At 41.5% G+C, this 24,245-nt stretch overlaps 1 protein-coding gene across 1 annotated transcript; it reads left to right on the top strand.

Moving 5' to 3' along the window:
* The first annotated feature begins 20,194 nt into the window (after positions 1-20,194).
* LOC110672446 (uncharacterized) lies at positions 20,195-24,154 on the top strand. Its single transcript, XM_021835230.2, has 11 exons — positions 20,195-20,549; positions 20,747-20,827; positions 21,540-21,635; positions 21,812-21,895; positions 22,000-22,069; positions 22,227-22,309; positions 22,919-22,998; positions 23,144-23,242; positions 23,332-23,440; positions 23,731-23,820; positions 23,906-24,154. Exons 1-11 carry the CDS (start codon positions 20,277-20,279, stop codon positions 23,942-23,944), a joined length of 1,104 nt encoding a protein of 367 aa, XP_021690922.2. The 5' UTR covers positions 20,195-20,276; the 3' UTR covers positions 23,945-24,154.
* Positions 24,155-24,245: the final 91 nt, after the last annotated feature.

The raw sequence follows: 24,245 nt of genomic DNA, 5'->3' as shown, positions 1-24,245 counted from the left end.
TCCTAAAATTCTAAACTCTAAATCCTAAATTCTAAGCCTAAACCTTAAAATTTTAAACCCTAAATCCTAGAAATCTAAATGTAACATTCTAAAATTTTAAATTTTATTATTTTATGAGTATTATTGATATTTTAATTTTATTTAAATTTTAAGAAATTATTTGAGATTTTTCGGATTTTAAAAATCGGGTTCGATTTTTCGAAAATATAAATTTTGATGATTTTTAAAAATTAATTTAAAAACCACGTGACAAAACTAAAAATATATTTGGAGTCTACAAATTTTTCTGAGTTTTCTGAAATTTTTTTCGGAATTTTTGGATCTCGTTTTCGGTCCCAAGGCAAAGTAAAAATTCAAAATTTTGTATCTTAAATCGAACCGGACCGGATCGGACCTGTCGAATCGGACCGGTCTTCTTCTTTTTCTTCCTCCTCCCCGCTCGCGTCCCGACCTCCCTCCCCTTCTCTCCCTTTTTCTCTCTCCTCCCTCCTCCCCTTGCCGCGCCGCCGCCTCCCCTGCCATCCCAGCTCGTCGGCGCCCACCCCCAGCCGTCCCAGCCCACCGGCCGCCGCCTGGCAAGCCGGAAAATGGCGCCTAAAATGGAGCGATGCGCGCGTGACCGTTCGTCTTCCCGGCCGAAATCCGGCCGATCCGGCCACCAGTCGGATCGGGTCTTGTGTCTAAACTCATCTACTCGTCGAGAGCTTTCCATAGACACCAAGAACACCGAAATCCATCGAGCGGTTTGTCCAATTTTTGCCTGGGAAGTTTTAGCCCATTTTGACTTTCGGGCTAGATTTCTCACAAACCGTAAACCCCACGAGAAAATCGAGAGTACCAGAGCGCTCCACTCGTTGAGAGCTTCGCGGGAATATAAATTTCAAAATTTTCCTACACCGTTTTTCAGTGGGTCCCACGGAAATTCGCAGTATTTTTCCGAGCATTAAATGAGCTTAGAAAATTTTGAAAAATTTATGTACTAACCCCCGTGTTGTGGGCTTCGTGTATGTATCCTCAATTCGTGGAAATTCGGCGATTGTCAAGTGCGTGAATTTCGGCCAGACAGAACCCTTCTAGGAAAAGTCTCCGAACTGGATCGAGGTTTTGGCTACCCCCCCCATTGTCAGACGTCCCGAGCGCGTCCTCGAAGTCGGAATTGGCAAAGGTAAACCCGAACCTTGCTTTTTCGTAATTTTCTAGTGCTTAAATAGGATTAAAAATCCATAAAATATTCGTGGTAGCTTAGAAAATTATGATTCTTTTTGCAATAGTCTAGTAATATTGCTAAGGACCGCGGGGCAAAGTTTTAGAATTTTTAGAGCTTATTTGGGTAGTTTTTGCAAAAATGATCAATTATAAGGACTAAATTAATATTTTACTCTCTGAGTCGAACGCTCACTCCTGTTCAATATTTTTCCAGGCCACAGGAGGATATTTTTTGAGGTTAACCTGCTTTTCTCCCTCGCAGATCATCTATTTATGTTTGTGTAATTTTATAAACTTTTAGAATTTTCGCATGCGTTAGAAATATTCATGTGAATTGGGTTTGTAATATAAATTGTTATTTTCGACCTGTAAACTTATTATTCTATGCATGTTGATGGACTGGATGAGGGAGCAGAGCTCCCATTTATTTTATATTGTTATGAGTATGTGGAGGGTGAGCTGAGCTCCCCAATTGATATATATTGTGTTTACAGGTCGGGTGAGTCAAAAACTCCCCGTTGAAAAGTCCATTTTATGGCCGGACTCTGTCCGGTTGAATTCTTGAGATTGGGCCCAAATGGGCCTTAGAGTTGGGTTAATGAATAGTTAGGCTTACTACGGGCCTCGGGGGCTTTAGGCTGGCCCAGGTCCTAGTGCCGGTCCGGCCTATAGGTTGGGTCGTGACAAATGTGGTATCAGAGCTTAGGCTCCAGATTCATAGGGAAAAATTGTCTAAGTGTTGGGAAGAGTCTACTAGGAGTCACATGCGGAAAATAGGGTCCACATTAGTCTTACATTGTCATCTTTGCTTCTAGTTTATGCTTTATATATTGTATGTAAATATGAGTCATAGAGCTGTGTAACGTGCAGTTTTGAATTTTGTGGGCTAATGCTACTGAATTTCAGGAAAATGCGTAGAAGCAGGAGAGCTGCCACTGCACCAGAACCAGATGTGCTTGATGAGGTGTCAGCACAGGATGAGGCGCCTGCCCCGAGGAGGCGGGGTAGGAGGCCTAGAGCTGCTCAAGTAGAAGAGCAGCTGCCAACAGTTCAGGATCAGTCTTTCATGGCACAGGTTCCCATGGACCCCATGGTAGCTACTCTAGCTGGGTTGCAGAGAACCATCGACATGATGACACAGTATATGGTCCACCCTCCACAGCAGCAGCAGTCCACTGCACCAAGAGGGGAACCTTACAAACAGATAATCAATTTCAAGAAGTTGGTGCCTGGTACTTATGATGTGTCAGACGATGCATATCGATTTTTGGATTCCTGCAGAGCGAGGAAACGAGTTGCTGATTGGTGATAGAAGACTTATAGAGTGTATGCAACATGTCATGGGACCTATGCCTAGACAATGGATGAATGACTATATATTACCTCGAATGGAGGGTTTGTCGTGGACTCAGTTTGTGAAACTGTTCATCAATCGGTTTGTGCCAGAAAGCTTCAGGGATCAAAAGCAGTGGGCCTTTGAGGCCTTAAGACAGAATGGCAGTGCAGATGAATATGCTACTGAGAATTTATGGAATCGGCGGTATGCCCCTCTGGCAGTAGCTCTGAAACTATGAAGGTGAAGAGATTCCTAAAGATGGGCGGAAGGTATGCAAACACGCCATGATGTCGTCGATCTTTTGATGTGGTAGTTGATCGAGCCAGACAGATAGAGATTAGCTATGCTGTGGATGACAGCGGAAGGGCAAAGAAAAACAGAGCAGAGGGTTCTTCAGGTGTTCCCCACATGGGTACTCCAGATTGTGGTGGCCAGAGTAATTTCAGAGGAAGAAGTAAGAACAAGAAGAGTGGTTTTAGACACAAATCCCGAGGGTTGGACCGAGTGCGGATCGGCGGTGATCACAGTTCGAGTGCAGCGATTAGGTGCAGTTCAGATCCTCCTTGGCACCTTGTGCACAGTGTGGAAGAGGACATTCAGGACCTTGTATGATGGGTTCAAGAGTATGCTTCAGTGTGGCCAACCAGTCACTTTGCTAGGAATGCCCGTGTTGATGAGCCACAGATGGGGTCACGAGTTACATTGCAAATGTTTCGCTTGATTGTATCCGGTGCTTCCGGCATGGCGGCGATCGGTTTAGTGGCCAACAGGCCGAGGACAAGGGGCGTGGATTTGGAGGCGGTCGAGGTAGAAGTCGATGTCGAGTTACGCCACTCGGGGTAGAGTCAAGCTCAGGTTTTCATCCTGACCCATTAGGATGCTCAGGCTTCAAATGCAGTTGTGGCAGGTATTTTTCTGGTCTGTTCCTATGAGGCTCGTGTTTTAATAGATCCAGGTACTACGCACTCATTTGTCTCCCCTATGTTTGCCATGAGATTGGGTAGACACCCTACAACCTTAGAATGTCCTTTGTCGGTAGCTACCCCACTTAGTGACAACATAGATGTATATATGGTTTTTCCGGGTAGCCCAGTAGTGGTGGATGGAAAGATCCTCCCAGCAGACTTGGTTCCTCTACCAGTGATTGATTTTGATGTAATTTTGGGGATGGACTGGTTGGCAACTCATTATGCCACTTTAGACTACAGGAACAAAAAGGTGCATTTCCACATACCTGGTGTGGAAGAGTTTAGCTTTGATGGTGACAGGAGCGTGGCTCCATATAATTTGGTGTCAGCAATTAGTGCTAGAAAAATGTTGAGGCGTGATGTCAAGGGTATTTGGCATTGGTAAGAGATACATCTGTAGAAGGTGTCAACATGGAAAATGTTCCTGTTGTTAGAGAATTTATGGATGTCTTCCCTGAGGAGCTTCCAGGGTTGCCACCAGAAAGGGAAATAGAGTTCTGCATTGATGTTGTTTAGGGTACAAATCCCATATCCATGCCACCTTATAGGATGGCACCAGCAGAATTGAAAGAGCTAAAGGAGCAACTACAGGAGCTTTTGGACAAGGGTTTTATACGTCCGAGCACTTCACCTTGGGGCGCTCCTGTTCTATTCGTGAGAAAGAAAGATGGGTCATTGAGGTTGTGTATTGACTACAGACAGCTGAACAAGGTGACTGTGAAGAACAAGTATCCACTTCCTCGGATCGATGATTTGTTTGATCAGCTCCAAGGGGCTAGATTCTTTTCCAAGATAGACCTGCGATCAGGCTACCATCAGTTGAGAATCAGTAATGAGAACGTGTCCAAAACGGCATTCAGGACAAGATATGGTCATTATAAGTTCTTGGTGATGTCTTTTGGACTCACTAATGCATCAGCAGCTTTCATGGACTTAATGAATAGGGTGTTCAAGCCGTTTTTGGACCGTTTTGTCATCGTATTCATAGATGACATTTTGGCATACTCTCGGATCGAGGAGGAACACGTGTAGCACTTGAGGATGGTGTTGTAGACTTTGAGGGAGCACCAGCTGTATGCCAAATTTTCAAAATGTGAATTTTGGCTAGAAAGCATCTCATTCTTGGGACACGTGGTTTCTAGTGAAGGTATTCAAGTGGATCCCAAGAAAATTGAAGCTATAACTGATTGGCTTAGGCCTACAACAGTCACTGAGGTGCGAAGTTTTCTGGGTCTAGCTGGCTACTATAGGCGATTTGTGCAAGATTTTTCCAGGATAGCGGCTCCCCTAACTAAGTTAACACGGAAGAATGTTCCATTCATTTGGACAGATGACTGTGAGAAGAGTTTCTAGACACTTAAGGAGTGTCTAACCACTGCCCCTGTGTTGACACTACCAATTAGTGGTGAAGGATACACCGTGTATTGTGACGCCTCCAGAGTTGGCCTAGGGTGTGTTTTGATGCAGAATGAAAAAGTAGTGGCTTATGCTTCAAGACAGCTGAAGAGGCATGAGCAAAACTACCCCACCCATGATTTGGAAATGGCGGCTGTAGTCTTTGCACTAAAAATCTGGAGACACTACCTGTATGGTGAAGTGTGCGAGATATACACCGACCACAAGAGTTTGAAGTACATCTTCCAACAGAGGGATTTAAACTTGAGACAGAGAAGATGGATGGAGCTTCTGAAAGACTATGATTGCACCATCCAATACCACCCTGGGAAGGTCAATGTAGTAGCAGATGCTTTGAGCAGAAAATCTTCTGGCAGTTTGGCGCACATTTCAGCAGAGAAAAGACCGTTGATTCAGGAAATACATGAGTTGATGGATCAAGGTTTAATCCTAGATCTTTCAGATGAGGGGATATTGTTGGCTCATTTTTCAGTGAGGCCAGACTTGGGAGACAGAGTTAGAGTTTCCCAGCACAGAGACCAACAATTAATGAAGATCATAGAAAGAGTACAGCAAGGTGAAGGTGGTGAGTTTGGATTTGCCAATGATGGCGCCCTAGTGCAAGGTTCTAGGATATGTGTGCCCGATGTGGACAATCTCAGAGATGAAATCATGCGAGAGGCACACTATACGCTGTACAATGTCCACCCAGGTTCCACCAAGATTTACCATGATGTGAAAGATAGCTATTGGTGGAATGGCATGAAGAGAGACATAGCAGACTTTGTGTCCAAGTGCTTGACTTGTCAGAAGGTGAAGTTTGAACACCAGAGACTGTCAGGGAAGTTGCAAAAGCTCCCTATCCCAGAATGGAAGTGGGAAATGGTTACTATGGATTTTGTGACTGGGTTGCCTCGTACCACGCGAGGATATGATTCGATATGGGTAATTGTAGACCGTCTAACCAAATCAGCTCACTTCTTGCCTGTGAAGACTACATATTCTGTGGCACAGTACGCCCGACTCTACATTTGAGAAATAATCAGTTTGCATGGAGTTCCGGCTTCCATAATATCTGACAGAGGGCCCCAGTTCACTTCTCGATTTTGGAGGAAGTTGCAGGAGGCACTTGGAACACAGTTGAACTTTAGTACTGCTTTCCACCCTCAGACAGACGGAAAGTCCGAAAGGACAATCCAAACACTGGAAGACATGCTTCGCATGAGTGTTTTGGATTTTGGAGGTCAATGGGATGATCAGCTAGCTTTGGTGGAGTTTGCCTACAACAAAAGTTACCATTCCAGCATAGGGATGGCACCCTATGAGGCACTATATGGGAGAAAGTGTAGGTCTCCTCTGTGTTGGACGGAAATGGAAAAAGTGAAGGTGCATGATGTAGACCTAGTGCAGTACACTTCAGAGGTAGTTCCTTTAATCAGGGAACGATTGAAAACAGCTTTCAGTAGGCAGAAGAGTTATGCAAACCCCAGATGGAGGGATGTGGAGTTTGCAGTAGGCGACTATGTATTCCTGAAGGTTTCTCCAATGAAGGGAGTCATGAGATTTGGAAAGAAGGGCAAGTTGGCACCTCGGTATATCGGACCTTTTAAGGTTACTGATAGAGTTGGAGCAGTTGCCTACCGGTTGGAGCTACCACCCAACCTTTCTCATTTTCATCCTGTGTTTTACATCTCCATGCTCAGGAAATACATTCCAGATCCTTCCCATGTACTACAGCCGGATGTAATAGAGCTAAAAGAAAATTTGACATTTGAGGAGCAACCTGTAGCCATAGTGGACTACCAAGTGAGACAGCTAAGATCAAAACAGATCCCTATGGTTAAGATTTTATGGAGGAGCCAGTCGGTGGAAGAGCGTACCTGGGAGTCAGAACGGGACATGCGTAGCAAGTACCCTTATCTATTCAATGTGTAATCTTATACTTTATTCTGCCTTGTGTAAAATTCGAGGACAAATTTTCTGTAAGAGGGGAAGAATGTAACACCCCAAAATTTTAAATTTTATTATTTTATGAGTATTATTGATATTTTAATTTTATTTAAATTTTAGAAAATTATTTGAGATTTTTCGAATTTTAAAAATCGGGTTCGATTTTTAGAAAATATAAATTTTGATGATTTTTAAAATTAATTTAAAGACCACGTGGCAAAACTAAAAATATATTTGGAGTCTACAAATTTTTCTGAGTTTTCTGGAATTTTTTACAAATTTTTGGCCTCATTTTCAGTTCCAAGGCAGAGAAAAAATTCAAAATTTTGTATCCTAATCGAACCGGTCGAATCGAACCAGACCAGATCGGACCGGTCTTCTTCTTTTGCTTCCTCCTCCCTGTGGGCGTCCCGACCTCCCTCCTCTTCCCTCCCTCTCTCCTCCCACCTCCCCTTGCCGCGCCGCCTCCCGCCACCCCCCACGGCCGCCCACCCACCCTCCCAGCCCACCGGCCACTGCCTCGAACGCCGAAAAACGACACCCGAAGTAAAGCGACGCGTGCGCGCGACCGTTCGTCTTCCAGGCCGAAATCCAGCCGATCCGGCCACCAATCGGACCTGGTCTTGTGTCTAAACTCATCTACTCGTCGAGAGCTTTCCATAGACACCAAGAACACCGAAATCCATCCAGCGGTTTGTCCAATTTTTGCCCTGGAAGTTTTAGCCCATTTTGACTTTCGGGCTAGATTTCTCACAAACCGTAAACCCCACGAGAAAACCGAGAGTATCAGAGCGCTCCACTTGTTGAGAGCTTCGGGGGGATATAAATTTCAAAATTTTCCGACACCTTTTTTTTGTGGGTCCCACGAAACTTCACAGTATTTTTCCGAGCATTAAATGAGTTTAGAAAATTCTGAAAAATTTATGTACTAACCTCCGTGTTGTGGGCTTCATGTAGGTATCCTCAATTCGCGGAAATTCGATAGTTGTCCGGGTCTGTGAATTTCCAGCCAGACAGACCCGCTACCGGAAAAGTCTCCGAACTGGATCGAGGTTTTGGCTACCCCCCCATTGTCAAATGTCCCGAGCGCGTCCCCGAAGTCGGAATTGGCAAAGGTAAACCCGAACCTTGCTTTTTCGTAATTTTCTAGTGCTTAAATAGGATTAAAAATCCATAAAATATTTGTGGTAGCTTAGAAAATTATGATTCTTTTTGCAATAGCCTAGTAATATTGCTAAGGACCGCGGGGCAAAGTTTTAGAATTTTTAGAGCTTATTTGGGCAGTTTTTGCAAAAATGATCAATTATAAGGACTAAATTGATATTTTACTCTCTGAGTCGAACGCTCACTCCTATTCAATATTTTTCTAGGCCACAGGAGAATATTTTTTGAGGTTAACCTGCTTTTCTCCCTCGTAGGTCATCTATTTATGTTTGTGTAATTTTATAAACTTCAAGAATTTCCGCATGTGTTAGAAATATTCATGTGAATTGGGTCTGTAACATAAATTGTTATTTTGGACCTGTAAACTTATTATTCTATGCATGCTGATGGACTGGATGAGGGAGCAGAGCTCCCATTTATTTTATGTTGTTATGAGTATGTGGAGGGTGAGCTGAGCTCCCCAATTGATATATATTGTGTTTACATGTCACGACCCAACCTATGGGCCGGACCGGCACTAGGACCTGGTCCAGCCTAAAGCCCCCGAGGCCCGTAGTAAGCCTAACTATTCACTTAACCCAACTCTAAGGCCCATTTGGGCATAATTTCAAGAAATCAACCGGACAGAGTCCGGCCATAAAATGGACCTTTCAACGGGGAGTTTTTGACTCACCCGACCTGTAAACACAATAAATACTCAATTGGGGAACTCAGCTCACCCTCCACATACTCATCAGCATAAAAATAAATGGGAACTCAGCTTCCTCATCCAATCCATCAAACATGCATAGAATATTAAGTTTACAGGTCCAAAATAATAATTTAGTTTACAGACCCATATCAAATAAACATTTCTAACACATGCGGAAATTCTAAAAATTTATAGAATTACACAAGCATGAATAAACAACCTGCGAGGGAGAATGCAGGTTAACCTTAAAAATATCCTCCTGTGGCCTGGAAAAATATTGAACAGGAGTAAGCGTTCGACTCAGAGAGTAAAATATCAATTTTAACCATAATCTCTATAACTATCTAAAACTAATGCACCCTGTAGAGTGAAATGCAACATCAGCAACAATTCATATCATAACAGTAAAAAGGTAATTTGGAGCACTCACACACCCAGTAATATCAATCATAATATATGGGAGCTGATCCCCTATACAGCTCTCTTAAATGCAACTTGGTGCCAGCGAAGAACTCAAGCTGGACTTTCGCTTAATAAACCAAATCGGGGTCCCAGCGAAGAACTCAAGCTGTGACTACCCCGAAGGACCGGGTCCCAGCGAAGATCTCAAGCCGTGTCTACCCGTCCTATCCATAGTCCACACCACATCACACGCACACCAACGCATGCACACTGCTCCTAATTACCACAACAACATCCATGGCACTTTAACAGTTACAAATACAACATAAAACGTGCCTAGAGTTTATCTACATAGATACATACATATAAGTGATGCATGGACATGCTTGAACATATAATAATAGTGAAATTACAATTAAAATTAATATTTTACACACAGACTTGACAACGGTCACTGTGGCGGCTAGGCGGAGAAAGAAGGCTGTCCCGGCTCACCTAACAATTACATTATAATTATTTAATACAATTGACTCAATACAAATCAAGAAAAGACTAAATACGTCCTAAGTCGTGCCGAAAATCCGGCAGTCTCCCCTATACCTAGGACCTACCCAACCTGCAAAATGGCTCAAAACACACTTCTATATTCGCAACTCATATATCCACAACTCAATCACATCACACAGCCCCTCCTGGGCCCATCAAATCAATCATCCATCACAATATGTAAAATTTCAATTTTGTCCTTATAATTGATCATTTTTGCAAAAACTACCCAAACAAGCTCTAAAAATTCTAAAACTTTGCCCCGCGGTCCTTAGCAATATTACTAGGCTATTGCAAAAAGAATCATAATTTTCTGAGTTACCACAAACATTTTATGAATTTTTAATCCTATTTAAGCACTAGAAAATTACGAAAAAGTAAGGTTCGGGTTTACCTTTGCCGATTCCGACTCAGGACGCCTTTCGAGACGCGTCGACAATGGGGTACCCAAAACTTCAGTCCAATTAGGAGACTTTTCCGTAGCAGTGCATGCGTAGGAAATTCACAAACCCGGGCAACTGTCGAATTTCAGCGAATTGAAGATACCTACATGAAGCTCAGGACACGGGGGTTAGTACATAAATTTTTCAGAATTTTCTAAGCCCATTTAATGCTCGAAAAGACACTGCGAAGTTCCGTTGGACCCACCGAAAAACGATGTTGGAAAAATTTGAAATTTATGTCGCCACGAAGCTCTCGACGAGTGGAGTGCTCTGGTACTCTCGGTTTTCTCGTGGAATTCACGGTTTGCGAGAAATCTAGCCCGAAAATCAAAATGGGCTAAAATTTCCTGGGCAAAAATTGGACAAACCGCTTGATGGATTTCGGTGTTCTTGGTGTCTATGGAAAGCTCTCGACGAGTAGATGAGTTTAGACACAAGACCCGGTCCGATTGGTGGCCGGATCGGCCTGATTTTGGCCGGGAAAATGAACGGTCGCGCGCGCGAGGGAGGGACGTTATCGCTCATTTTCCGGCCGTTTGGCGGCACACGTGGTGCAGGATGGTGGGGTTGGCGCCCGAGCTAGGGAGGCAGGAGGTGGCGGCGCGGCAAGGGAGGAGGAGGAGAGAGAAAGAGAGAGAGAAGGGAGGAGGCCGGACGCTTGGAGGAAGAAGGAAGAAAAAGAAAAGGCCGGTCCGATCCGGTCCGGTTCGATTCGGCCAGTCCGATTCAGGATACAAAATTTTGAATTTTTACTCTGCCTCGGGACCGAAAACGAGGACCAAAAATTCTAAAAAAATTTCAGAAAACTCAGAAAAATTCGTAAACTCCAAATATATTTTTAGTTTTGCCGCGTGGTCTTTAAATAAATTTTTAAAAATCATCAAAGTTTATATTTTCGGAAAATCGATCCCGATTTTTAAAATCCGAAAAATCTCAAATAATTTCTTAAAATTTAATAAAATTAAAATATCAATAATGCTCATAAAATAATAAAATTTAAAATCTTGGGGTGTTACATTCTTCCCCCCTTACAGAAAATTCGTCCTCGAATTTTACACAAGGCAGAATAAAGCACATGATTATACATTGAACAGATAAGGGTACTTGCTACGCATGTCCCGTTCTGACTCCCAAGTGCACTCTTCCACTGACTGGCTCCTCCACAAAACCTTAACCATAGGGATCTGTTTTGATCTTAGCTGTCTCACTTCATAGTCCACTATGGCTACAGGTTGCTCCTCAAATGTCAAATTCTCTTTTAGCTCTATTACATCTGGCTGTAGTACATGAGAAGGATCTGGAATGTATTTCCTGAGCATGGAGATGTGAAATACGGGATGAACGTGAGAAAGGTTGGGTGGTAGCTCCAACCGGTAGGCAACTGCTCCAACTCTATCAGTAACCTCAAAAGGTCCAATATACCAAGGTGCCAACTTGCCCTTCTTTCCAAATCTCATCACTCCCTTCATCGGAGAAACCTTCAGGAATACATAGTCGCCTACTGCAAACTCCACATCCCTACGTCTGGGGTCTGCATAACTCTTACGCCTCTTGAAAAGTTGTTTTGATCGTTCCTTGATTAAAGGAACTACCTCTGAAGTGTACTGCACTAGATCTACATCATGCACCTTCGCTTCTCCCATTTCCGTCCAACACAGAGGAGACCTACACTTTCTTCCATATAGTGCCTCATAGGGTGCCATCCCTATGCTGGAATGATAACTATTATTGTAGGCAAACTCCACCAAAGCTAGCTGATCATCCCATTGACCTCCAAAATCCAAAACACTCATGCGAAGCATGTCTTCCAGTGTTTGGATTGTCCTTTCGGACTGTCCGTTTGTCTGAGGGTGGAAAGCAGTACTAAAGTTCAACTGTGTGTCAAGTGCCTCCTGCAACTTTCTCCAAAACCGATAAGTGAAATGGGGCCCTCTGTCAGATATTATGGAAGCTGGAACTCCATGCAATCTGACTATTTCTCGAATGTAGAGTCGGGCGTACTGTGCCACAGAATATGTAGTCTTCACAGGCAAGAAATGAGCTGATTTGGTTAGACGGTCTACAATTACCCATATCGAGTCATATCCTCGCGTGGTACGAGGCAACCCAGTCACAAAATCCATAGTGATCATTTCCCACTTCCATTCTGGGATAGGGAGCTCTTGCAGCTTCCCTGACGATTTCTGGTGTTCAAACTTCACCTTCTGACAAGTCATGCACTTGGACACGAAGTCTGTTATGTCTCTCTTCATGCCATTCCACCAGTAGCTATCTTTCACATCATGGTACATCTTGGTGGAACCTGGGTGGACATTGTACAGGGTATAGTGTGCCTCTTGTATGATTTCATTTCTGAGATTGTCCACATCAGGCACACATATCCTAGAACCTTGCATAAGGGCGCCATCATTGGCAAACCCGAACTCACCACCTTCACCTTGCTGTACTCTTTCTATGATCTTCATCAATTGTTGATCTCTGTGCTGGGAAACTCTAACTCTGTCCCGCAAGTCTGGCCTCACTGAAAAGTGAGCCAACAATACCCCCCTCATCTGAAAGATCTAGGATTAAACCTTGATCCATTAACTCATGTACTTCCCGAATCAACGGTCTCTTCTCCACTGATATATGCGCCAAACTGCCAGAAGATTTCCTGCTCAAAGCATCTGCCACTACATTGGCCTTCCCAGGGTGGTACTAGATGGTGCAATCATAGTCTTTCAAAAGCTCCATCCATCTCCTCTGTCTCAAGCTTAAATCCCTCTGTTGGAAGATGTACTTCAAACTCTTGTGGTCGGTGAATATCTCGCACACTTCACCATACAGGTAGTGCCTCCAGATTTTTAGTGCAAAGACTACAGCCGCCATTTCCAAATCATGGGTGGGGTAGTTCTGTTCATGCCTCTTCAGCTGTCTTGAAGCATAAGCCACTACTTTTCCATTCTGCATCAAAACACACCCTAGGCCAACTCTGGAGGCGTCACAGTACACGGTGTATCCTTCACCACTCATAGGTAGTGTCAACACAAGGGCGGTGGTTAGACACTCCTTAAGCTTCTGGAAACTCCTCTCACAGTCATTTGTCTAAATGAATGAAACATTCTTCCGAGTTAACTTAGTTAGGGGAGCCGCTATCCTGGAGAAATCTTGCACAAAACGCCTATAGTAGCCAGCTAGACCCAGAAAACTTCGCACCTCAGTGACTGTTGTAGGCCTAAGCCAATCAGTTACAGCTTCAATTTTCTTGGGATCCACTTGAATGCCGTCACTAGAAACCACGTGTCCCAAGCATTAGATGCTTTCTAGCCAAAATTCACATTTTGAAAATTTGGCATATAGCTGGTGCTCCCTCAAAGTCTGCAACACCATCCTCAAGTGCCACACGTGTTCCTCCTCGGTCCGAGAGTATACCAAAATGTCATCTATGAATACGATGACAAAGCGGTCCAAAAACGGCTTGAACACCCTATTCATCAAGTCCATGAAGGCTGCTGGTGCATTAGTGAGTCCAAAAGACATCACCAAGAACTCATAATAACCATATCTTGTCCTGAATGCCGTTTTGGACACGTCCTCATTCCTGATTCTCAACTGATGGTAGCCTGATCGCAGGTTTATCTTGGAAAAGAATCTAGCCCCTTGGAGCTGATCAAACAAATCGTCGATCCGAGGAAGTGGATACTTGTTCTTCACAGTCATCTTGTTCAGCTGTCTATAGTCAATATACAACCTCAATGACCCATCCTTCATTCTCACGAATAAAACAGGAGCACCCCAGGGTGAAGTGCTCGAACGTATAAAACCTTTGTCCAAAAGCTCCTGTAGTTGCTCCTTTAGCTCTTTCAATTCTACTGGCGCCATCCTGTAAGGCGGCATTGATATGGGGTTTGTACCCGGCACAATATCAATGCAGAACTCTATTTCCCTTTCCGGTGGCAATCCTGGAAGCTCTTTAGGGAAGACATCCATGAATTCTCTGACAACAGGAGCATTTTCCATGTTGACACCTTCTACAGAGGTATCTCTCACCAATGCCAAATACCCTTGACATCCACGCCTCAATATTTTTCTAGCACTAATTGCTGACACCAAGTTATATGGAGCCACGCTCCTGTCACCATCGAAGCTAAACTCTTCCACACCGGGTATGTGGAAATACACCTTCTTTTTCCTGCAGTCTAAAGTGGCATAATGAGTTGTCAACCAATCCATCCCCAAGATTACATCAAAATCAATCACTGGTAGAGGAACCAAGTCTGCTGGGAGGATCTTTCCATCCACCACTACTGGGCTATCCGGAAAAACCATATCTGCATCTATGTTGTCACTAAGTGGGATAGCTATCGACAAAGGACATTCTAAGGTTGTAGGGTGTCTACCCAATCTCATGGCAAACACAGGGGAGACAAATGAGTGCGTAGCACCCGGATCTATCAAAACACAAGCCTCATAGGAACAGACCAGAAGAATACCTGCCACAACTGCATTTGAAGCTTGAGCATCCTGATGGGTTAGGGTGAAAACCCGAGCTTGACCCCTACCCTGAGTGGCAGAACCCTGATATTGACTTCTACCTCCTGATTTGCCTCAAAATCCACGTCCCCCTTGTCCTCGGCCTTGTTGGCCACTGAACTGACTGCCTGCAATGCTGGAAGCACCCGGATACAACTGGCGAGGAACATTTGCAACAGAACCCTGTGACCCCATCTGTGGCTCACTAAACACGAGGCATTCCCTAGCAAAGTGACCTGGTTGGCCACACCTGAAGCATACTCCTGAACCATTCATACAAGGTCCTGAATGTCCTCTTCCACACTGTGCACAAGGTGCCAAGGAGGATCCTGAACCAGACCCAGAACTGCTGTACCCTGAACTGTGACCACTGCTCGATCCATACCCTGGTCTGAACCCTCGGGATTTGTGTCTAAAACCACTCTTCTTGTTCCTACTTCTTCCTCTGAAATTACTTTGGCCACCACTATCTGGAGCACCCATATGGGGAACACCTGAAGAACCCTCTGCTCTATTTTTCTTTGCTCTTCCGCTGTCATCCGCAGCATAGCTAATCTCTATCTGTCTGGTTCGATCAACTACCACATCAAACGACTGATCAGACATCATGGCCAGGTTTGCATACCTCCTGTCAAGCCCTTTTAGGAGCCTCTTCACCTTCATAGTTTCTGTAGCAACTGCTGTAGGGGCATACCTGCTCAACTCAAGAAATTATGTAGCATATTCATCTACAGACCTGCCATTCTGTTTTAAGGCCTCAAAGGCCCACTGCTTTTGATCCCTGAAGCTTTCTGGCACAAACCGATTGATGAACAGTTCCACAAACTGAGTCCACGACAAACCCTCCATTCGAGGTAATATGTAGTCATTCATCCATTGTCTAGGCATAGGCCTCATGACATGCTGCATACACTCTATTAGTCTTCTATCAGTCAACTGTAATTCTGTTCCTGCCTGTCTGTAGGAATCCAAAAACCGATATGCATCATCTGACACATCATAAGTACCAGGCACCAACTTCTTGAAATTTATGATCTGTTTGTAAGGTTTCCCTCTTGGTGCGGTGGACTGCTGCTGCTGTGGAGGGTGGACCATATACTGCGCTATCATATCTATGGTTCTCTGTAACCCAGCTAGAGTAGCTGCCATGGGGTCCATGGGACCCTGTGCCATGAAAGACTGACCCTGAACTGGTGGCAGCTGCTCTTCTACTTGAGCATCTCTAGGCCTCCTACCCCGCCTCCTCGGGGCAGGCGCCTCATCCTGTGCTGACACCTCGTCAGGCACATCTGGTTCTGGTGCAGTGGCAGCTCTCCTGCTTCTACTCATTTTCCTGAAATTCAGCAGCATTAGCCCACAAAATTCAAAATTACTCATTACACAGCTCTATAGACTCATATTTACACACAATATATGAAGCAGAAACTAGAAACAAAGATGACAATGCAAGACGAATGTGGACCCTATTTTTCCGCATGTGACTCCTAGTAGACTCTTCCCAACACTATAGATGAACATTCCCTAAGAATCTAGAGCCTAAGCTCTGATACCACATTTGTCACGACCCAACCTATGGGCCGGACCGCCATTAAGACCTGGGCCAGCCTAAAGCCCCCAAGGCCCGTAGTAAGCCTAACTATTCACTTAACCCAACTCTAAGGCCAATTTGGGCTCAATTTCAAGAAATCAACCGGACAGAGTCCGGCCATAAAATGGACCTTTCAACGGGGAGTTTTTGACTCACCCGACCTGTAAACACAATAAATACTCAATTGGGGAGCTCAGCTCACCCTCCACATACTCATCAGCATAAAAATAAATGGGAGCTCAGCTCCCTCATCCAATCCATCAAACATGCATAGAATATTAAGTTTACAGGTCCAAAATAATAATTTAGTTTACAGACCCATATTAAATAAACATTTCTAACACATGCGGAAATTCTAGAAATTTATAGAATTACACAAGCATGAATAAATAACTTGCGAGGGAGAATGCATGTTAACCTCAAAAATATCCTCCTGTGGCCTGGAAAAATATTGAACAGGAGTAAGCGTTCGACTCAGAGAGTAAAATATCAATTTTAACCATAATCTCTATAACTATCTAAAACTAATACACCCTGTAGAGTGAAATGCAACATCAGCAACAATTCACATCATAACAGCAAAAAGGTAATTTGGAGCACTCACACACCCAGTAATATCAATCATAATATATGGGAGCTGATCCCCTATACAGCTCTCTTAAATCCAACCTGGTGCCAGCGAAGAACTCAAGCCGGACTTTCGCTTAATAAACCAAATCAAGGTCCCAGCGAAGAACTCAAGCCGTGACTACCCTGAAGGACCGAGTCCCAGCGAAGATCTCAAGCCGTGTCTACCCGTCCTATCCATAGTCCACACCACATCACACGCACACCAATGCACGCACACTGCTCCAAATTACCACAACAACATCCATGGCACTTTAACAGTTATAAATACAACATAAAACGTGCCTAGAGTTTATCTACATAGATACATACATATAAGTGATGCATGGACATGCTTGAACATATAATAATAGTGAAATTACAATTAAAATTAATATTTTACTCACAGACTTGACAACGGTCCTTTGTGGCGGTGGCGAGGAAGAAGGTCGTCGGCTCACCTGACAATTACATTATAATTATTTAATACAATTGACTCAATACAAATCAAGAAAAGACCAAATACGTCCTAAGTCGTGCCGAAAATCCGGCAGAGTCTCCCCTATACCTAGGACCTACCCAACCTGCAAAAGGGCTCAAAACACACTTCTATATTCGCAACTCATATATCCACAACTCAATCACATCACACAGCCCCTCCTGGGCCCATCAAATCAATCATCCATCACAATATGTAAAATTTCAATTTTGTCCTTATAATTGATCATTTTTGCAAAAACTACCCAAACAAGCTCTAAAAATTCTAAAACTTTGTCCCGCGGTCCTTAGCAATATTACTAGGCTATTGCAAAAAGAATCATAATTTTCTGAGTTACCATGAATATTTTATGAATTTTTAATCATATTTAAGCACTAGAAAATTACGAAAAAGCAAGGTTCGGGTTTACCTTTGCCGATTCCGACTCTGGGAACGCGCTCAGGACGTCTGACAATGGGGGGGTAGCCAAAACCTCGGTCCAATTCGGAGACTTTTTCGGTAACGGGTCTGTCTGGCCGGAAATTCACAGACCCGGACAACTGTCGAATTTCAGCGAATTGAAGATACCTACACGAAGCCCATGACACGGGAGTTAGTACATAAGTTTTTCAGAATTTTCTAAGCTCATTTAATACTCGAAAAAACACTGCGAAGTTCCGTGGGACCCATCGAAAAACGGTGTCGAAAAAATTCAAAATTTATGTCGCCGCGAAGCTCTCAACGAGTGGAGTGCTCTGGTACTCTCGGTTTTCTCGTGGGATTCACGGTTTGCGAGAAATCTAGCCCGAAAATCAAAATGGGCTAAAACTTCCCGGGCAAAAATTGGACAAACCGCTCGATGGATTTCGGTGTTCTTGGTGTCTATGGAAAGCTCTCGACGAGTAGATGAGTTTAGACACAAGACCCGGTCCGATTGATGGCCGAATAGGCCGGATTTTGGCCGGGAAGACGAACGGTCGCGCGCGCGAGGGAGGGACGTTCGCGCACGTTTTCCGGCCGTTTGGGGCCGCGGCCGGTGGGCTGCGACGGCTGGGGGTCGGCGCCGGCGAGCTGGGGAGGCAGGGGAGGTGGCGGCGCGGCAAGGGGAGGAGGGAGGAGAGAGAAAAGAGAGAGAGAAGGGGAGGAGGTCGGACGCGCGCGGGAGTAAGAAGGAAGAAAAAGAAAAGGCCGGTCCGATTCTATCGGTCCAATCCGATCCGGTTCGATTCGACCGGTCCGATTTAGGATACAAAATTTTGAATTTTTACTCTGCCTTGGGACCGAAAACGAGGTCCAAAAATTCCGAAAAAATTTCAGAAAACTCAGAAAAATTCGTAGACTCCAAATATATTTTTAGTTTTGCCACGTGGTATTTAAATAAATTTTTAAAAATCATCAAAGTTTATATTTTTGGAAAATCGAACCCGATTTTTAAAATCCGAAAAGTCTCAAATAATTTCTTAAAATTTAATAAAATTAAAATACCAATAATGCTCATAAAATAATAAAATTTAAAATCTTAGGGTGTTACATTACAGGTCGGGTGAGTCAAAAACTCCCCGTTGAAAAGTCCATTTTATGGCCAGACTCTGTCTGGTTGAATTCTTGAGATTGGTCCCAAATGGGCCTTAGAGTTAGGTTAATGAATAGTTAGGCTTACTACGGGCCTCGGGGGCTTTAGCTGGCCCAGGTCCTAGTGCCAGTCCGGCCCATAGGTTGGGTCGTAACACTAAATCCTAAATCTTAAAAATTTAAACCCTAAAATTTTAAATTTTAAACCCTAAATTCTAAACTTTAATCTTAAAATCCTAAATCTAAATAGCTAAATATAAACCTAAATCTTTTTTTTTTTTTTTTTTTAAAGTTAGGCTAGACAGAGTAAAGACCTCTATAATTGGACTATTTATCATTTTCCTTCGGATAAGTTTAATTTTAACTTCTTTAAATTTTGATTCAAAATGGCTCACATCCAAACCTGGATCGAGTCATTTCTACCCATATATTGTATGTTCAACTTCAATATTAGCTTCGCTGGATAATGGAAAAGGAATAAAATAGTTTTAAAAAATTGCAGTATGGAGTTAATTTAAAGTAAATTGGAATTATTACAGATTTAGATCTAAGTAATTCAAGCACATTTCAATTAAAATCTGGCATTTTTTTTTCATTTCTAATCTTTCTCTTGCAGTTCAAACATTTCGATTCAGTTTATTAAAAAAAATATATTTTACTGATAAAATTATGCACTTTCTAATTTTTTTAATGCTTAATAAAATTAGTTAAAAAAATATTTTTTTATAAAAGAGGAAATTAAACTAATTCTAAAGAAAAATAGCTTTATATTTTTTTTGGTATATTTGCATTTTTTACAAACTTATAAAAGAGAGGATAAACTAATTAAAAAAAATTACATCAGCACATATTCATTATTTAACCTATCATTTTTTTTTTATGATAATTATCTGCAACTATTACTCGCTAAACATTTCCAATGGCCACAATTTATTTCATTTTTTAATTTTAAATACAAAATTGAAATTTTTGTAGGAGTGAACATTTTAGTAGTATTTATATATTTTTTAAAATATAATATTTAAATATATAAATACATAAAAATAAATTATTTTTTATCAGAAAAAATTAATAGAGTTGGATGCAGGTTGGATCGGATTAATCAACAATCGAACAGGAGAAGTTATCGAATATATTTTTATACCTGGAAATAGTTTATTGCACATCTATAAATAAGTAAAATTATTTTTAAAATATAAATAATAAATAACACCGAAAATATTTAATTTGTTTATACGAAGGAACGGCTCCGATTATGTGGTCTAAAAAGGATCGGGCTTCTTATCTGTTAGGTCTGGGCCCAACATCATATAGCCCATAGACCTGCCTTCACAATTTGGAAACCCTAATCTCGTCAGGCTAGATTCTCTTACGTCCCCTGTCAACCGCAACCAGAGACTTTACTTTCTGTAGGCAATCATGGGAGGCAAGCTGAAGAAGAGCGAAAACGAAGCCATGGCTGAATACGAAAACGACGTTGAGTTAGATACCAGCGATAAAAAGAGAGATAAGAGGAAGAAGAAGAATAAAGAGGGAGAGGAGAAGAGGGAGATACTTCCATCGATGATAAAGAACAAGGAGAAGAGATCAGTCGTTCATGCTAAGCTCAAGCACTTGAAGAAGGTTGAGAAGCAAAAAAAGCTCAAGGCTCGAGATGCCTCTGAGAAGCGCGCTCTCGAGCTGGGCGAGGAGGTCCTATTCTTTTTCTCCTTCCTATCTCTAATATTTCTCTCTCTCTCTGTTTAACTATAAGGCAATGTTTGGAAGCAAAATTGGCGTTATTTTTTGTTGAACAATTAATAGAGTAACTGAATGCTGCTCAACTTGTGTATGAATTGTATTCGAATAGAATTGAATTGATTTGGTTTATATTATATTCAATTGTGCAGCCTCCTCCAAGGCAGATTCCTCGCACCATTGAGAACACCAGGGAGTTTGATGAGACTATATGCAAGCCAGATGACGATGAGGTATTTATGCCTTCTTACTCGTCAATACATTTTACAATGCCTTCTTACTCGTCAATACATTTTACCTTCTATTTCTGATGGTCCTTTGAAATTTGATCTTTTAGACTGCTGAATTGCTTGATTAAATGAAATAGAAGATTAAAAAAAAAAAAAAAACCCATTTAGCACAAATTGTGTTCGGACTATGGCTCATAGACCTAGCTCTCAGTCCAGATTGGTAGAAGAATATAGAAGAAGAGACGAAGATTGGAAGAGAGAAGGGAGAACAGAACAGAGGAAGAAAGAGCAGAGAAAGAAGAAGAAGAGCAGAGAGGGAGAAACAGAGGGAATAGAATCTTTAGGAGAAAAGTAATTTGTATTATTTATTCAATGAATTGTACAGTACAATAGTGTTGAGTATTTATACTCTTCTCAATACATTTGACTACAATTGATAACTGTTTCCTCCAAAACTATTCCAACTTAGCAATCCCAATTTACTTATTCCTATCCAATCATAGTCCTAACAAATTGACACATAAATGTTATGTTGCTCGGATGCTATAATGATCTAGAATTTGAAATACTACATCCAAATACGTGCATAAATGTTACAGTTACAGAATTGCTCATCCTGATAATTGTTGGTTTGGAATGACTAGTAATCATTTTATCTTACTGCAAAAATAGCAACTGTTTTTGTAGCTGATGTGTCAATTCTCTTCATTTGCAGCTATTTGCTGGTAATGATACTGATGAGTTTAGTTCAGTTCTAAGACGTGAACGAACTCCGAAGATATTGATCACCACATGCCGATTCAATTCTACTGTATGTGCTGATTACTTGTTTAATTTGTCTTTGTTGTGCAGGCATTATACTAAAAGTGGAAGATATATAGTACTTTCCTAAACGGAGAATAGTTTCTATTTAATTTATGTTTCTTCCTGCAAAATGTTATCTAATTCATTTTGGTCCTTTTTTTTTTCCTTGTTACTTGTCTTCAGAGGGGACCCCTTTTTATATCAGAACTGCTTTCAGTGATCCCAAATGCAATTTACAAGAAGAGAGGAACTTATAATTTGAAAGATGTGCGTTTTATTAGTTATTCTCTTTTGTCTCTCCTGTCTAATATAAGATGTCAAGCTTGTAGTTATTATATCATATCTCATATAAGGTGTATATAACATTGCAGATTGTAAAATATGCAAGCAACATGGAATTTACTGCTATTATTGATGTTCATACTAACCGCAGAGAACCAGGTTAGTGGTTCATATTGCAAACCAATTAAGGCCTTATGCTTTCACTTATGCTTACAACCATTAGATTAGAAATGCATTTCCCTCTAAATTGCTATTATCCTCGCCGGTGCTGTAGTGTTTCATAAGAATTTTAATTAAGCTTGTGGCGGTCTTGTAGATGCTCTCCTGATCATTTGCTTGCCTTATGGACCTACTGCACATTTCAAGCTTTCCAATCTTGTTTTACGCAAGGATATAAAGGTTTATGCCTGATCTTATGCATATCATTGATGTAATAGTTATGATTTAACATCATGTGGGTTACTATCTATTATAAAACTGACGTTATTTTATTCAATCCAATGTCGACCGACATAATTTAGAGAAAGTTGGATTAATCTTTTTTCTTTTTTTTAAAAAAAAAGTTATGACATGCTTGATTTCAATTTATTAAATTGTGATCTCTGCTAACAATGTTTGGGAAGAAAATAATGCAAGAAAGAAGGTGCATGGAAACAAAATAGATAGGGAAAAGTAAGGAAGAGAAAATTGTTTTCTCTCTCCTTTTCTTTGGTAAGGGAGGAAGGAATAACAAAGAAAAGTTTATGAATAGAAAGATTATGACATCAACCTGCAACTTTCAACAAGAAAAATTTTGTATAGGATGAAAATACAATTCAACAAAATTTGCCTTCGCTCACTTTCTAATTTGGAGAGAAGGTTATAGTGTTTGTTTCCCCACTTTATCATCTTTCCCAAATAAGGAAAGAGTGGAAAATGACTATCTTCTTTCCCTCTCTTCCACCTTCCCAAACTTAGATTCAGGTTGCATTTGATTATATTACTGATCTTCATTTGTATTGCTTGCAGAATCATGGAAATCCTACAAATCACAAGCCTGAGCTGGTTTTGACTAACTTTACAACACGCTTAGGTCATCGTGTTGGGAGGTATGACATTCTTTTTTGTTCAGTGTTCTTTGTATTTTATCAATTTGTGGATCTTGGGAATTCACATTTACTATGAAACAAGTTTTCTCTTGTGGATTTTAATAAAGCAATATTTAATCTCCTTTTTTTTATTTGGTCCCTTCAGACTAATACAGTCACTTTTCCCTCAAGAACCTAATTTCCGTGGTCGGCGAGTTGTAACTTTTCACAATCAACGGGATTTTATATTCTTCCGCCATCACCGGTGTGCCTCTGCTGCAATTAAAGCTGACTGAAATATTTCACTAATCATTGTCATGTCTTTCTGATAAATATATAACGTCGCACGCTCAGGTACATCTTTGAAACCAAAGAATGCAAACAAAATGATTCAAAAGGCCAAAAGGGAAAAGATGCCAAGGGGGAGAAGATCTCTCAAGAAAAAGTAGTTGCTCGCCTTCAGGTTAGGGCTCTCCTTAATTTATTTTAGTACTTTTGTGGATTTGCTACCCTGTCTAGTAAGATGTTAAAACTTGTTTTGTCATGTGGAAAATGGCTCAATGATAATTTTCTCTTTAATTTGGTTAATATTATCAATTGGGCCCTCTTCATAGCTTTGGTATTGTAGCTTTGGATCCCCAACAAAAGTTAATAACTTCTCTCGAATTTTTATCAATGCCTTGTTTCAACCTCATTTGAATGTCTCATCTTATCAACTGTCATTAAGGCTAATAACATTTCTTGAACAAATAGGAATGTGGTCCTCAATTTACACTAAAGTTGATAAGTCTACAGAATGGAACCTTTGATACCAAAAGTGGCGAGTACGAATGGGTTCACAAGGTAATTTACTTGCCAAACGAACTTAATTTGCTATAATGGTTTGTTGAATTTTTTAGATGTTAATTTTTCCCATTTGAATGTTTAGCCGGAAATGGACACTAGCCGAAGGAGGTTTTTCCTCTGAGTTGCATCAAAGATCATTCAAGTTTCCATTTGTTGAAGAGGTACAAGCAATTATGGTTAATGGGGTTGGTAGCCGAACCCATGATGTTTTGGAGCTGCAATTCATTAAGTTCATCAATTGTTCATTCAATGAGATTCTGCAGTTACAATTTTGTTTTCCTTTCATAATTATTTTATTATTTTCCATAATAGATATCACCTTTCGTGTCAATTATTCAAAAAAAAAAAAACACAGAGTTTCAACTTATACAACCACAGGTTGTACCTGATTAAAATATTGCCCTATACAGTTTTTGCTTGTA

The sequence above is a fragment of the Hevea brasiliensis genome, chromosome 9 (genome assembly GCF_030052815.1).
Source record: "Hevea brasiliensis isolate MT/VB/25A 57/8 chromosome 9, ASM3005281v1, whole genome shotgun sequence".
Lineage (NCBI taxonomy): Eukaryota > Viridiplantae > Streptophyta > Magnoliopsida > Malpighiales > Euphorbiaceae > Hevea > Hevea brasiliensis.
Note: the sequence above shows the minus strand (reverse complement) of the source record. Positions and strands in the feature narration are given on the sequence as shown.